We start from the raw sequence: 13,878 nt of genomic DNA, 5'->3' as shown, positions 1-13,878 counted from the left end.
CCCGCGTCTCCTGCATCGGCAGGCGGACTCTCAAGCACTGCGCCACCAGGGAAGCCCATGTGGACCATTTTTAAAGTCTCTACTGAATTTGTTACACTATTGCTTCTGTTTTATGTTTTGGTTTTTTGGCCACGAGGCATGCGGGATCTTAGTTCCCCAATCAGGGATCAAACCCGCACCCCCTGCATTGGAAGTGCAGAGTCCTAACCACTGGACTGCCAGGGAAGTCCCTTTTCCCCCTTTTATATTTCTTGCCTGAACTGATTTTATTAGAGTTTAAAATATTGTATCACTTCTTTGAATCTGACATCATGATCTCATGAAAAAACAGAACCCATCACGTTTGCCTGTAAATCCACATCTGGGCATTCTTGAGGGAATGAGAATTTAATGGTTCTTCTCTGGTCACCTGAATCAAACCAGTGATGTGATTCCTGATGGTCTTTGAAAAGTCACCTCCTTTTGATTTTCTAGAGTCCCATGTCTGTCTTTGATAATTTATTCCAGAATAATTAAAGTTTTTGGTCAAAGGACCTTATGTTGATAACTCTGATTGATGGATTCCATGTTAATGTCCTCATCATGATATTATTAGTTTGGCACAGAAGAGTATTCCTTCCATTTTACAGTTAAAGAAATCGAGGGTCCAATTTGTTAAGACACAGAGCCAAGTGTCTATAGTAAGTGAGTAGTTTAGTTATATGAAGGTTAGAACTTCTGAGCTCAGATCCTTATCACCAAGATGGAGGATAGAATCGAGGTATGATAAATAATTTGATACGAACATCTACTGAATCTGTAGGACCAGAAAATTGAAACATTTTTCTTTATGTTTTGTTTTAAAGTCATAAAAATAATTATCTAGGGTGCTACGTCAAGGTACCACGGCTTTGATTTCATGGGAATATCTTCTCTAAAACGGACACATGACTGAACATCAAGAACTGTCCTATGAGTTTTATTTTAGCAAATTTTGCTCATGATCTACTTTTTTCTCTTAGACCTTCTCTGACCATGCCTCATAGGAATCTGACAGGAAGCTGCAATGTGAATTGTGGTTGTAAAATACACGAGTATGAGCCAGTCTGTGGATCGGATGGAATTACATACTTTAACCCTTGTCTGGCTGGCTGTGTTAATAGTGGTAACATGAGCACTGGGGTGAGTATATTTCACAAGTTCCTGTACTGTTGTTAGATTTCATATGCAAACACAAGGCTTCAGTCTCCCTTTTCAAGAAACTTCAAATAATCTACAAAATACCTTCTGTCAAACACCCAGAGGAAAGAAAATTATGCACTACTATATCATTTTTTTTTCCAGGGATGATTGGAGCATTTGTGTGTAGTGATCTGATTCCACATCAGCACTCCCCTGCTTACATTCTGTGCCAACCCAGTGAAATTTTATAAGGTTGAGTGCTAGCTTTCTCCTTTGTTACCCTGACAGGGCCCTTGTGATGGACTTGAAGGTCAAGGTGACCACAATTTTGGTGCTGATAGAAGAGAATAGGAGAGCACCTCCCCTGATCAGAGCCTGTAGATAGATGGGCAATGGCCATTTTTCATAGACTATCAGTTCAGACTTTTTTTTTAAACTTTCAGAGTAAAGATATTTCTGTCAGTTCAAGAATAGGCTATTTTGAGAATTCCCTTCCCCGTGAATTATAAATAGTCTGTAATACTGTGGGAGAAGGTTTTCATATTCTACTCAGTTCTTTATTGAGCCTTGTTTCATTCTTTGCATAAGAACAGATTGTAGGAGGCTGCTTTCATTAAAAGGTTAAAGTGCATTTGCTTGTTCTGTGCAGGTGATATGGGATTATGCTGTTGACTGCCTGTTTTGGGGATGTCATATTTGATTTCTGAGTTTTAAACTATAGTGATAAATTGAGATTCCTTTTGCTGGCCCCCGTTATGTAATTGGTGAGCTCCAGAGTGTGACTGAATTGAAAGGGACAATGAGATCTATTCTTCTCAGTGGCTAAGTTCTTCCCTGGGAGTGAGTGAGAGTCCTCTGGTACAGCGTGCTTATTTTGTTTTAACTTTAAAAATAACTTTATTACAGTCACTTGATATCATGCTGAAAATTGACAGCACAAGCGTATAAGTAGCACATAAGCGTGAAGTGTCTCTGTCTTATCACAATTTGAAAAATTGATACATACTTTTCTAACAACAGAGGCATGGATTATTCCTATTTAAGCAGCCATGTATACAACTTGTCTTCTAGTCTAGTTATTGGAAAGGATAAATCAGAAATATACAAAGATGTCTTGCTACACGTTGTAGGGTTAACCAAACAACACACTAAAAACTCAATTGATAAAGAAAACCAAGAGCATTGCATAATTAAAAATCGATAGCAACTTTGAGCAACCTTACCCTTGGCAATAAATGTGGACGTAAGTATGCCTAAGGAGGCCATGCACACAGATGGCCACATGTCCTATTTTATGGAATCTAGTTCCATTTCTGGACTATCTTTCCTGGGAGTGCAAAAAGAAGGGGGTGGAAGGAGATAACATCAGGCTTTCTGGACCTTACTCTGGTCCAGACATCTGGTCATTTGCCAAGATAAACAATAACCTGAGCCTTCAAAACTCTCTTCAGGGGAGTGGGGAAAACATGGGCTCCTTGGGGATCATATCCCGGGGTCAGCCATCATTCTTACAAAGAGGCCCACAGTCCTTGGAGCACAGGCAGCTAAACAGTGGCCCATCTTTGTATTTGTTCCTCCTGCTTCTCTAGGTGGTCAACAGGTCACAATGACAGTGAATTCATCTGATGTCCATTCAGTAAAAGCAGCATAATAGGCAGGAAAGGTTAATTGGCTGTTTTGTTTGAAACACGTTTTTAGTCCCTTGCATTAGCTGGTTTCAAATGAAACAGCCAATGATATGTTCACTATTATTATAGACGCTGAAGTCATCACGGTTGCGTTATGAATTCTCTGTATTTATTTAACAGATATTTACTTTAGGTCCTATACTGTGTTCAGGGTTATGCTTGGCACTCTGGTGAGCACAAATAAAAATAAGGCTTAGTTCCTGTTTTTGAAGGGCTTCTTTAATTGGAGAGCCCAAGAATTAAACAGCCATGGAAACAGCATATGATTATGACCCCGAATGAGCATATGGGATGTGAATGGTATAGAATTGGATGTTGAAAGCTTCTTATCAAAGTTTAGGTTTAAACAATCTTGATCAGCAGATTTTGATGTTGTTAGATGCACTCTTTGGATCCTAACTGTTAAAACGAGGAAGATATTTTCTTTTCTTTCTTTTTCTTTTTGGCCGCTCTGTGAGGCTTGTGGGATCTCAGTTCCCCACCCAGGGGTTGAACCTGGGCCATGGCAGTGAAAGCCTGGAATCCTAACCACTAGGCCACCAGGGAACTCCCAGAAGATATTTTCAATGAAATATTCTGCATATTTTTAAATACTAGAGTGATTTTAGAGCATTTTAACTTTGTCTGACTATTCCTATGCTGAATTTTGCTTAGCATCCAACTGATCTTTGTTATCACTTAGATACGGAATTACACAGAGTGCACCTGTGTCCAAAGCCGCCAAGTGATCACGCCTCCCACAGTGGGGCAGCGCAGCCAGGTCCGCGTGGTTATTGTCAAAACGTATCTCAATGAGAACGGCTATGCTGTGTCTGGGAAGTGTAAACGGAGCTGTAACACCCTCATCCCGTTCTTAGTTTTTCTGTTCATAGTGACCTTCATCACAGCATGTGCCCAGCCATCAGCCATCATAGTAACTCTCAGGTGAGGACAGCGTTCAACGTCTAGGGTGGGTTATACACTCAGAGTTGCCAGAATTCCTGGTCCAGACTGGGGGCTGATGTGGTAAAACAGAGAGGAAAGCAAAGTGAGATTGTGCAGGAAAGTGCTCAGACCTTTACCTGGTGAACTTAAGAGAAGGGAGTTTTCCCATGTCAGGAAAGGAAAGGAAGATGGTAACATTTCATACTTCCGAACTTTCTTTATTCAGGTGCGTTCTCTCCCTATAGTTCAGGGAAACTTATTTTGGGTGCCTTTGGTCCCTGAAGTCTCTACCCTAAAAGGTTCAAGTTCATGAACTGAAAACCGTGACCGTTGTAGCTACAAGAAACCTGGCCCTAGAGGAGGCGGCAAGTCATTTGGGGAAGTTGCTAAATTGTGCACATAGCGAAGACTATTATCTCCAACCTTGTGGGTGGTTAATACTCCAGGATCCGTGCCATTGCTGCTGGTCTTGCAGTTCCAAATGCTGCTTTAATTAATTTCACTGTCATAAAATTTTGACATTGAATCAAGGAAAGGGCAGACCTGGAAACGTATTTATTAAGTTGTTCATGCTGTGCTTTCTTTGCTGTGTTACATATCCTGTTTGTGTTTTTTGGCTTCTAAGAGAGAATGTGAAAATTACCTTAATGGAAGCCCTATTTAAAATGCTGACACCAGCACATTCGGATCAGAGTTTTGGTATTTGCAGTAAAGACTGCAGTGGACCAAGGAAGGAAGGGGGCAGCGTGGTGAAGAAACAAAAGCACGCCCACAGCAGCCTTAGGGGGGCTGGGATGCAGGGTGATGAGGGAGTGAGGGGTGTCAGTCTCTATTCTCCCTTTTATGTCCTCCCTGGTTCCTCAGTACCCCACAATGCTGGGCACCTGGGGGGATGCATCTGCTGAGACGTCATTCGTAGCAGGGCAGTTGGGCTGCTCCCATGCTTGTTCTGCATATTCTGGCTTCCCTTCTATGGGATGCTGAGTTAGAGGATGTTCAGCCGATGCATTCCTTGACAGATAACAGCACACGAAAGTCCCATTGGTCCCAGTGGTTTACTCACTCAATTCCTCCATCAGCAGATACTTACGGAGTAACAAAAATGTGTTCCACACTGGGGAAATTGCTATGAGAAAATAAAGAAGTTAGCGGAAGAGATGACAAACATGCTGGTCCTTGGGAATTTTACGTTACATACTGAGACCCCTATGTGTATGGGATAGAAAGGATAAAGTACTTTGTCATGAAAAAATGTGAATCATTAATAATCTAATACTTTGAACTTTAATTCTACAAGAGATGTTAAATAACCCAGATAAGGGCTGCCCATTTTATAATGTTCAAACATGGCAGATCACCAGTTGGCTTCGAACCCAAAACTTGAGAAAAGGAGCCCTTTATTCTTTACTAATTACAAAATCCATAAGACTCCAATCTTCCTGCCATGTGGGAATTAACTTGGAGCATAAGTTTTATGGAAAGAAGAGAATGGGAGGTGACTGGGGAGGGTTCATTCTTTTTCTAACTTTTGACTTGTTTCCTACACATTTTGGGACCATTTTTTAAAAAAACCTTTTTTCTCTATACTTGAGAAATTACAGGAGTCGTGTTCAGTGTACACACCTACTATTCTGGAAAGTGCAGGCAAACAGAGAAAAAGAATGCAATAGTTAGGATAAAATGCTATATGTATATATATATATATATATATATATAATTTTTTTTAACAGAATTGATTTTGCAAACTCAGAGCCACTTCTGTACCTTCAGCAAACTCACTTAGAGCCACTTCTGTACCTTCACCTTCTATACCTTGAGCTCTGAACCTTTGTCCTTCCACCGTTATTTACACAAAAAGTAGAGTTCATTCGGAGTTTCTTTGCAGTCTCACTGGGGAGACCTTAATTCGGTGATTTAGCCATAAGCAGTCTTGTTCTGCTATTGTTAGTAAATTCTAGCGAATTCAGTATTTTGGCCCAGCATGTTTGGTCCCTGGCTCTGCAGCTAAGCAAGCTTGATTTGACATTCATTTTCCTCAGGCCATTATTCTAAAACATTTCTTTCTTTACCTTCTTTGTAGGTCCGTAGAAAATGAAGAGAGACCTTTTGCCCTGGGAATGCAGTTTGTTTTATTGCGAACACTTGGTATGTTCCTGTATTTCCAAGAGTGCCTCTTTGTTCCTCTTTGTAGATGGCAAATTTCCACTGTCCTTTAAAAATGGCAAGTCAAGTCATTTGTTACCATTCACAGTAGCTAGGATTTCACAGGTTAGTGGTGAGGCACAACTTCCTCATTTCCTGACTTGGACTAAAAGCTGACCAATTCTGTCACTGATGAAAGAAAACAAAACTGACTTTAGATCAGTTTCTCTTTCACTGGGAACATAAACTTGGGCTAAATTCCCCAGAGTTTTGTAGAGTAAGCAATCTTGAACCAAGAAATTGTTACGGGCTTATGACCCTTTTGTGCCTTTGCAACATGAAAGTGATGGGAATTGGTGCTCGTTTTTTTGTGTGTGTGAAAACTTCAATTCCTTACTTCTTTCCAGTCATTTTATTGGGCTGGGTAAAGAGTATACCGATCAAGTTTCCTGAGGAAAAGAAATTAAAAATTCTACAAAAAAAAAGAGAAAGTTTTCCAAACTGATATATAAGGACTAGGTTTTACTTATTAACAAAAGAAGCTCGTTAGCGCCATGTCAATGGGGTAAGTCCCAGAGTTTATTTGGACATAAGAATAGCCTTCTGATTTTTACAAGCACTGCATCACTTGTGATGTCTTGGGACAGAGACTGGGAAACAGCGTGTGAAGTGGCCCATTCCCTTGATGGATTTCAGTGTATTTTTATATGACTTCCTCATCGTCAGGCATATTTTTTCTTTCTTAAGAGGCAGTCTGTCATCTTCTTCAGCTGTTATTTCCCCCAGTAATCAGCATCATTGTCCACAGCACAAAAAATTACTTCTTTGATTCAAGCTGCTTATTTCAATCTTGAAGGATGAAACATTTTAAACCCTTAAAAATCATCTGGCCCTTGACAACATGAATGCTCTCTGAAATTCTCATTTTGTCTCATGTTGTGCTTGATGGCCCAGACTTAGAGTGAGGACTTGTCAGTGGGCGTCAAAGGCTTCTGGTTGCTTTGAATTAGGTGGCTTATTATTAGGTTTTTTAATATCAGATTTTAATTTTACTTATTTTGCGGAGGGGGCGCCGTGCCACACGGCTTTTGGTATCTTAGTTCCCCGACCAGGGATTGAACCCCCGCCATGGCAGTGAAAGCACCAAGTCCTAACCACTGGACTGCCAGAGAACTCCCTGGGTGGCTTATTTTTTTGGTAACATTAATACTTTGAAAGCACAGTTTTCCAAAGAATGCTGGTTCAAGGAACTACTGACATTCTTTGATTTAGTTAAGAAGTTTGCCTTATACTTCTCATTGAAAACAAAAAAGTTATTTTCAAAGAAGGAAATTTGTTTAGCAAAGGGGTAGTTGAATAAGAAAAGAAAAAAGTAGTTTCTCCTTTTTGCTTGGCCTGTCTCTGATGCCAGGGGCTTGGGTGATTTCATATGGATGCGGAATCAGTCAAGAGATGCACACCACAGCATAAGGAATTAGTGGAGGGAGAACAAACATATCAGGCATTTATTATTTAATTCAACCTTACCTTAAGTTCCACTGATTATGAAAATGTATAGTTAGGCCAACCAGCCACCTTCCATTTCCCCAAGTGCCAAAGCAAAAAGAGAGTTTCAGGTATTTCAATGATGTTAAATTTTTAATAAGTGAAACATAGTTGATGTGCGATATTATGTCAGTTTCCAGTGTACTACATAACAATTTGACATTTGCAAACATTACGACATGATCACGATGATAAGTCCAGTAACCATCTATCCCCATACAACATTATTACAATATTATTGACCGTAGTCCTTATGCTGTGTATTACATCCCTGTGACTTATTTATGATTTAAGTTTTGTACCTCTTAATCCCCTTCATCTATTTTGCCCAGCCCAATAATGTTACATTTCAGTTGTAGTGACCATATCTCCTTTTAAATGAATACAGCGTATTTAAAAATGTATCACCTGGGGGACTTCCCTGGTGGTCCAGTGGTTAAGACGCCGTGCTGCCACTGCAGAGGGCTCGGGTTCGATCCCTGGTCAGGGAATTAAGATCCCACATGCCGTGCGGTGCAACCAAAAGATGAAAATGTACCACTCGCAGCCTCCTGGGCTATTAGCCCACCTGTCCTCCTCCTTCCCTTCCTCCCTTCTCTCTTTTCTTCTTCCTTTCCTTCCATTCATCACCTCCTTTTATAAACTCTTATTGAGGATCCATGGGCTGTCCCGATAGGTCCTTGGGATGTGAAGAATAAAAGGCATGGTCCCTGCCATCGAGGAGCTTATGGGTGACAGACTTACAAATAGTTTAAATACTGGGTGATAGTGGACAAAATGGAGGTGTACACAACAAGCAATGGTAATATGGTAGCATCTGAATGAGTCAGGAATTTAAAGGGGGAGTAGATATTTGCAAGGTGAACAAGTTGGGAATGGGGACACATTTCAGCAAAGGGAGTAGCATGTGATGAAGGAGGTCTACTTGGGTACACATTTTTCCTTATGGGAGTAAAGAAATGTCTACATGGTAGCCCAAACAATGAAGCTGCTCCTCGTCACAGGTGCTGCATAAGCTGTAAAGATGAATATTATGCTTTATTTATTTCCGTACTCCAAGAGCCATTTGATGTGGTTTCCGACTTATAGGGCACAGTGCTTGCCTTGTACTCTTCCTGCATCCAAGGCTAGAACCCAACCCACAAGAACTAAGTGTACTGGATTTTTGTGGATCATAAAGGGTTCTAATATGGCCAGTTGTGTATTTCATAATAAAATCTTATTTTTTAAGTTTAAAGGGATTCCCTAATTGCGTTTCTTTTTTTTCTCGGCTGGGCAGAGAGGCTTGTGGGATCTTAGGTCCCGCACAAGGGATTGAACCCTGGGGCTACGGCAGTGAAAGCACCGAGTCCTAACCACTGGAACGCCAGGGAGCTCCCCTCCCTCATTGCATTTTTATCAAAGAAATTTTTATGTCTAAAGATGTGTTAATGCTTTTCAGACATTTTACATCATAATATGTTAACTATAATAAATAATAATAAATTATTAAAAAATATCATAAAATGCCTAAAAATCAAAACACATTCTGACTGAGTTGCAAACTAAAAGATTTAAAGTATTTACAATTTAGTGAACATTTCTATGATAAGAATATTATGACAAGATGTGGTATATATTTACAAAAAAATCAAGTTACACGAGAAAACCACTCCCTTCAACTGGTTTTTAGAGCAAACAAGCATCCTGTTAATTTACAGTTCTGTTTCCTCTTATAAGATGTGCTAACTATTTTTCTTTTTCTTTTTTCCGACAACTCTAGCATACATTCCTACTCCCATTTACTTTGGAGCAGTTATTGACACCACCTGCATGCTCTGGCAACAGGAGTGTGGCGTGCAGGGCTCTTGCTGGGAGTACAATGTCACATCATTTCGTTTTGTCTATTTTGGTTTGGCAGCCGGCCTCAAATTTGTTGGCTTCATTTTTATTTTTTTGGCCTGGTACTCCATTAAATACAAGGAGGAAGAACTACAGAGGCAGAGGTGGAGAGAATTCCCTCTGAGCACTGTGAGTGAGACGGTGGGCCACACCGACAGTGCCGATAAGTCTGTCCGGACTAGATCTTGCCCAGCTTTCAGCACCCAGGGAGAATTCCACGAAGAGACTGGTCTGCCAAAAGGAATCCAGTACACAGCACAGACCTATCCGGGGCCCTTCCTAGAAGCAATAAGTTCCTCCCCAGACCAGGGGCTGGAAGAAAGCCCTGCTGCCATGTAGCCTCCCTTCTGAAGCTTGAAAATGGAAGACTTTTGTTGGTTGAGTTGAATATGGTGACTTGAGAAACACCCGTGCCTTCTTTTCTTTCTTTTTTTAACCTCTAAAGACACAATCCTCAAACCAACAAAACTCAGTATACACAGCCACTATTGATTGAGGGCTGGATACCTCAACAAGACTGAGCCTTTCCCCCCTTCTCTCCAAGAAGAAGGAGTTTAGATAGATTTGTTACCATTTCTGAGTTAATTTTGACGCTAATGCTCCAATATGGTATAAGGCTGGGTGCATGATTAACAAAATCATGGGAAGTGTGATGGCGGTGCATATCATTAGCATGCGCTCTGAACAAGGGGGAGCTTGACCATGATTTTGCATTTACAAAGCAAAGTTTTTAGATATGAACATCTACTGTGAGTCCTGCTACAAAGCACAAATGAATTTGCCTCAACTATGCAATTTGATTGGGAAACTGTAAGTGCAGCATGTTACTTTTGGTGTCAGAGACTAAAGCAGATATGGTTCTGAAATTAGGAAGCTAAACTTTCCCTAAAGTACTGTTAATAGCATTGTAAGCCATAGCAGAGCTAAAAATCAGGTAGAACTTTTCAAAGGCTTCAAAGGAACCTTAAGCGTAGCGTGAAAAAGGGAACAGCTATTTCGTTTCATAAGACACATTCTCTTTTAGTCTCTCTGCCCCACCGTAAAGGAGTTAATGAAACTGCTGAATCATGAACCTGAGAGCTTGAATATCAACTTCAGGATTCTTTTATAAGGGGTTTTAACACTCGTGTGCTAAACAATATGGCTAGAAACTGTCATTTGAGATGCATAATAAGGAAAGAAACTGATGGCTTTCTCATCCAAAGAAAATTGCTGCAGAAATTCTTCTAGTTTTTTTTTTTTTTTTAGTATAAATTTATTTATTTATTTTTGCCTGCATTGGGTCTTCGTTGCTGCGCGCGGGCTCTCTCTAGTTGGCAACGAGCGGGGGCTACTCTTCATCGCGGTGCGCAGGCTTCTCATTGCGGTGGCTTCTCTTGTTGTGGAGCACGGGCTCTAGGTGCGCAGGCTTCAGTAGTTGCAGCACGCAGGCTCAGTAGTTGTGGCTCGCAGGCTCTAGAGCGCAGGCTCAGTAGTTGTGGCTCGCAGGCTCTAGAGCGCAGGCTCAGTAGTTGTGGCTCGCAGGCTCTAGAGCGCAGGCTCAGTAGTTGTGGCTCGCAGGCTCTAGAGCGCAGGCTCAGTAGTTGTGGCTCGCAGGCTCTAGAGCGCAGGCTCAGTAGTTGTGGCTCGCAGGCTCTAGAGCGCAGGCTCAGTAGTTGTGGCTCGCAGGCTCTAGAGCGCAGGCTCAGTAGTTGTGGCTCGCAGGCTCTAGAGCGCAGGCTCAGTAGTTGTGGCTCGCAGGCTCTAGAGCGCAGGCTCAGTAGTTGTGGCTCGCAGGCTCTAGAGCGCAGGCTCAGTAGTTGTGGCTCGCAGGCTCTAGAGCGCAGGCTCAGTAGTTGTGGCTCGCAGGCTCTAGAGCGCAGGCTCAGTAGTTGTGGCTCGCAGGCTCTAGAGCGCAGGCTCAGTAGTTGTGGCTCGCAGGCTCTAGAGCGCAGGCTCAGTAGTTGTGGCGCATGGGCTTAGTTGCTCCGCGGCATGTGGGATCTTCCCAGACCAGGGCTCGAACCCGTGTCCCCTGCATTGGCAGGAGGATTCTCAACCACTGCGCCACCAGGGAAGCCCTCTTTTAGCTTTTAAGGGCCCACATAAGGGTTGTTGAGGATTGTAACCTTGACACTCAAAATAGTTGGAAAAAGAAATCCCACAGAAGTAAGATTGAGTCTCACCTGACCATTTTAGTTATATACCTGGAAGCACTAGCCCATGTGTAGCTTTCTTTTTTATGTGCAGAAAATTGCTGCAGTCACTGTTAAATGATGTCATTTAATTAGGACGATCACCTTGAACACAGGAGGAGGGAGATCTGTGAGCTGGATTTAGGTTATGATCCCAAGTAATGGTTAAAAATTATGCAAAATAAACTGGTCTGTCGTACTGAATCCTACCTTATCTGAATCATTTTATACCTCCATTTAATACCTTTCTACTGTAACCTTCTTGAAGTGACTCTGAGAGATGATTTTTCTGTTGCCAAATGCCCTTGGTGTTCAACATCCATCATCCTTTTCAGTATCTCCCAGCACATCACTTTGATTTAGATGCCACACAGAATGTTTTCTACATGGTCCTTAAGGTAGATGCCTCCTGACGGCACTGTGGACTGATGGCAAGTTAACTCATGGAATCTGGCTGCTCAGAAAAAGAATCATGACAACTCAGACTTAGGAGGGACTATAACGTACAAATATCAGTATGATTGTGGACGGTTTCTGCCAATGAGCCTATGCTTCTGTAAGGCTAATTTGGGAAATGGTTTCCTTGGCTGATTTACAGTCTTCCACAGAAGGGATGAGACTGACCCATGATTCTGGCTTTTTGCCCTCCATCCATGGCTGCATAGGTGGAGTTGTGTGAATATTCCTGGGTTCAAGGTTGTCTTTACCTAGGAATGTCATTGGTCAAATGGCTTTCTTGGTTGCATGCAGTTTATGGAGAGGGTTCTCATTGTTAGACTAAATAATGTCTACAAGGGGTGGAGTCAGTGGTCCCAGGTGACAAGGACTTCCCTTGGGGCAGACTTGTTCGTCTAAGTCATAAGAAGCATCGTTGCCTGTAATTACACTGTGTCTGTCAAACTTTGGTCAACTTGGTGTAGTTTGAAGGTCTTCAGAGAATTTTGCTGATTATCTTCATGTCTACTCTGGGGTCTTAGTGATCCCCTTTACCCTTTGTGGGAGATCTTTAATCCTTTAGAAGAGAAAGTTTCGTTTTGTGTTGGAGCTAAAGATATGTAGATTGGGAATAGGTATTTTCTTAATTTTCCTCTGATGGTTAAGAAACTGCCCTGAGAGAATTTTAGTGGGATTGGCATTTTTTTTTTTTTTTGTAGCTAAGATTGTGTGTTCCAGCACTCTTAGAATTTCTCTCTTCTTAGTAGCACATTTTGAAAAGGAGCTACTCTTAGAAATCTACGATCTGAAACGATGGGCTCATCAGGTATAATTAGAGACCCCCTCCCCCTTCTCTACAATGAACAGTCATCCAGTTCAGCCATCACTGACTGAGCACCATTTCCCTATCGGGCACCATTTTACCCAATTACCATCTGCCAATCTATGAAATCCTTTGGGTTGATTAGGCCATAATTCAAAGAAATTGGCCTGAACTGTACACCACAATGTTAATATTGTACTTCCTCAAGTATCTGGTACTTATAAATAGCAGGTATATCATTACTGTGTTGGTGGTGAATTTAGAATAAGAAGTGAAAATCTTGGGGGACTGACGTTTTGGAATATGTACCAAATAAGAGTTGTCCCCAAAATGCTTTGGGTTCCGGTGGCATCATTGGACTATTACATAGTCAACTGAAGTGACTACTTGATAGATGACACCATTTAATTGTATATATATATGAGGTCCTTATATGCTTGATAATGAATTGGTCGTGTTACTTTAGAGTCACCACTCCTGTTAAAAGTTTAATTGCCACTCTCCGTTAGCTTAGGCTTCTAATTACTTATTTTTTTGGAAAGGTCACCTTCTTCTTTTAAAAACTCTATAGATGAATGTATTATTTGACTTTAATATGCAAATATAATATCCTTGAGTCTAGCCTATTAATTTAGAAACCCCAGGGGGTGGAGTGGGCAGTTAGTACACATTATTTTGGTTATCTTCTGTAGTTTGAAATCCATATCCTTTGTAGGTGGATGTAACTCTTGAAAACAGTCAAAAGTCATTCAGAACTAGGGTAGGGGAAAGAAAGGAGCAGCAGAGAGGAAACAAATTAGCATTTGTTGAATGTTGACTATTGGCAGAGCGTTTTGTCAAGCACTTAATATACATCATGCATTTAAATCCTCTTAATAACTTTGCAAGATAACTATTTTTATTGTTTTTCTTCTTTTTAAACAGATCATGAAAACTGAGGCTCAGAGAGTTAACGTGATTTGTTTAGGATTGTACATAGTGGCCAAGTCAGGGTTCAGACACGTTTCTCTATTGTGCACTTCTTACACTACATAATGCCGGACAGTAGTTTTGGTTAACATAGGTAAGATGTGACTATAAGATAGTGCGGTGAAGCATTTCCTTT

At 41.2% G+C, this 13,878-nt stretch overlaps 1 protein-coding gene across 1 annotated transcript in view; it reads left to right on the top strand.

Moving 5' to 3' along the window:
• The window catches only part of SLCO5A1 (solute carrier organic anion transporter family member 5A1), a 122,957-nt gene extending 112,743 nt beyond the window's left edge, over nt 1–10,214 (top strand). Inside the window, exons 6-8 of the mRNA XM_007448494.1 lie at nt 1,002–1,161; nt 3,532–3,773; nt 9,223–10,214. Coding sequence (XP_007448556.1) covers nt 1,002–1,161; nt 3,532–3,773; nt 9,223–9,262 — 442 coding nt within the window. The 3' untranslated portion in view covers nt 9,263–10,214. The remainder of the gene's footprint in view (nt 1–1,001; nt 1,162–3,531; nt 3,774–9,222) is intronic.
• Nucleotides 10,215–13,878: the final 3,664 nt, after the last annotated feature.

This window comes from Lipotes vexillifer, unplaced genomic scaffold, assembly GCF_000442215.2.
Source record: "Lipotes vexillifer unplaced genomic scaffold, Lipotes_vexillifer_v1.1 scaffold815, whole genome shotgun sequence".
In the NCBI taxonomy this organism is placed as follows: Eukaryota; Metazoa; Chordata; class Mammalia; order Artiodactyla; family Lipotidae; genus Lipotes; species Lipotes vexillifer.
Note: the sequence above shows the minus strand (reverse complement) of the source record. Positions and strands in the feature narration are given on the sequence as shown.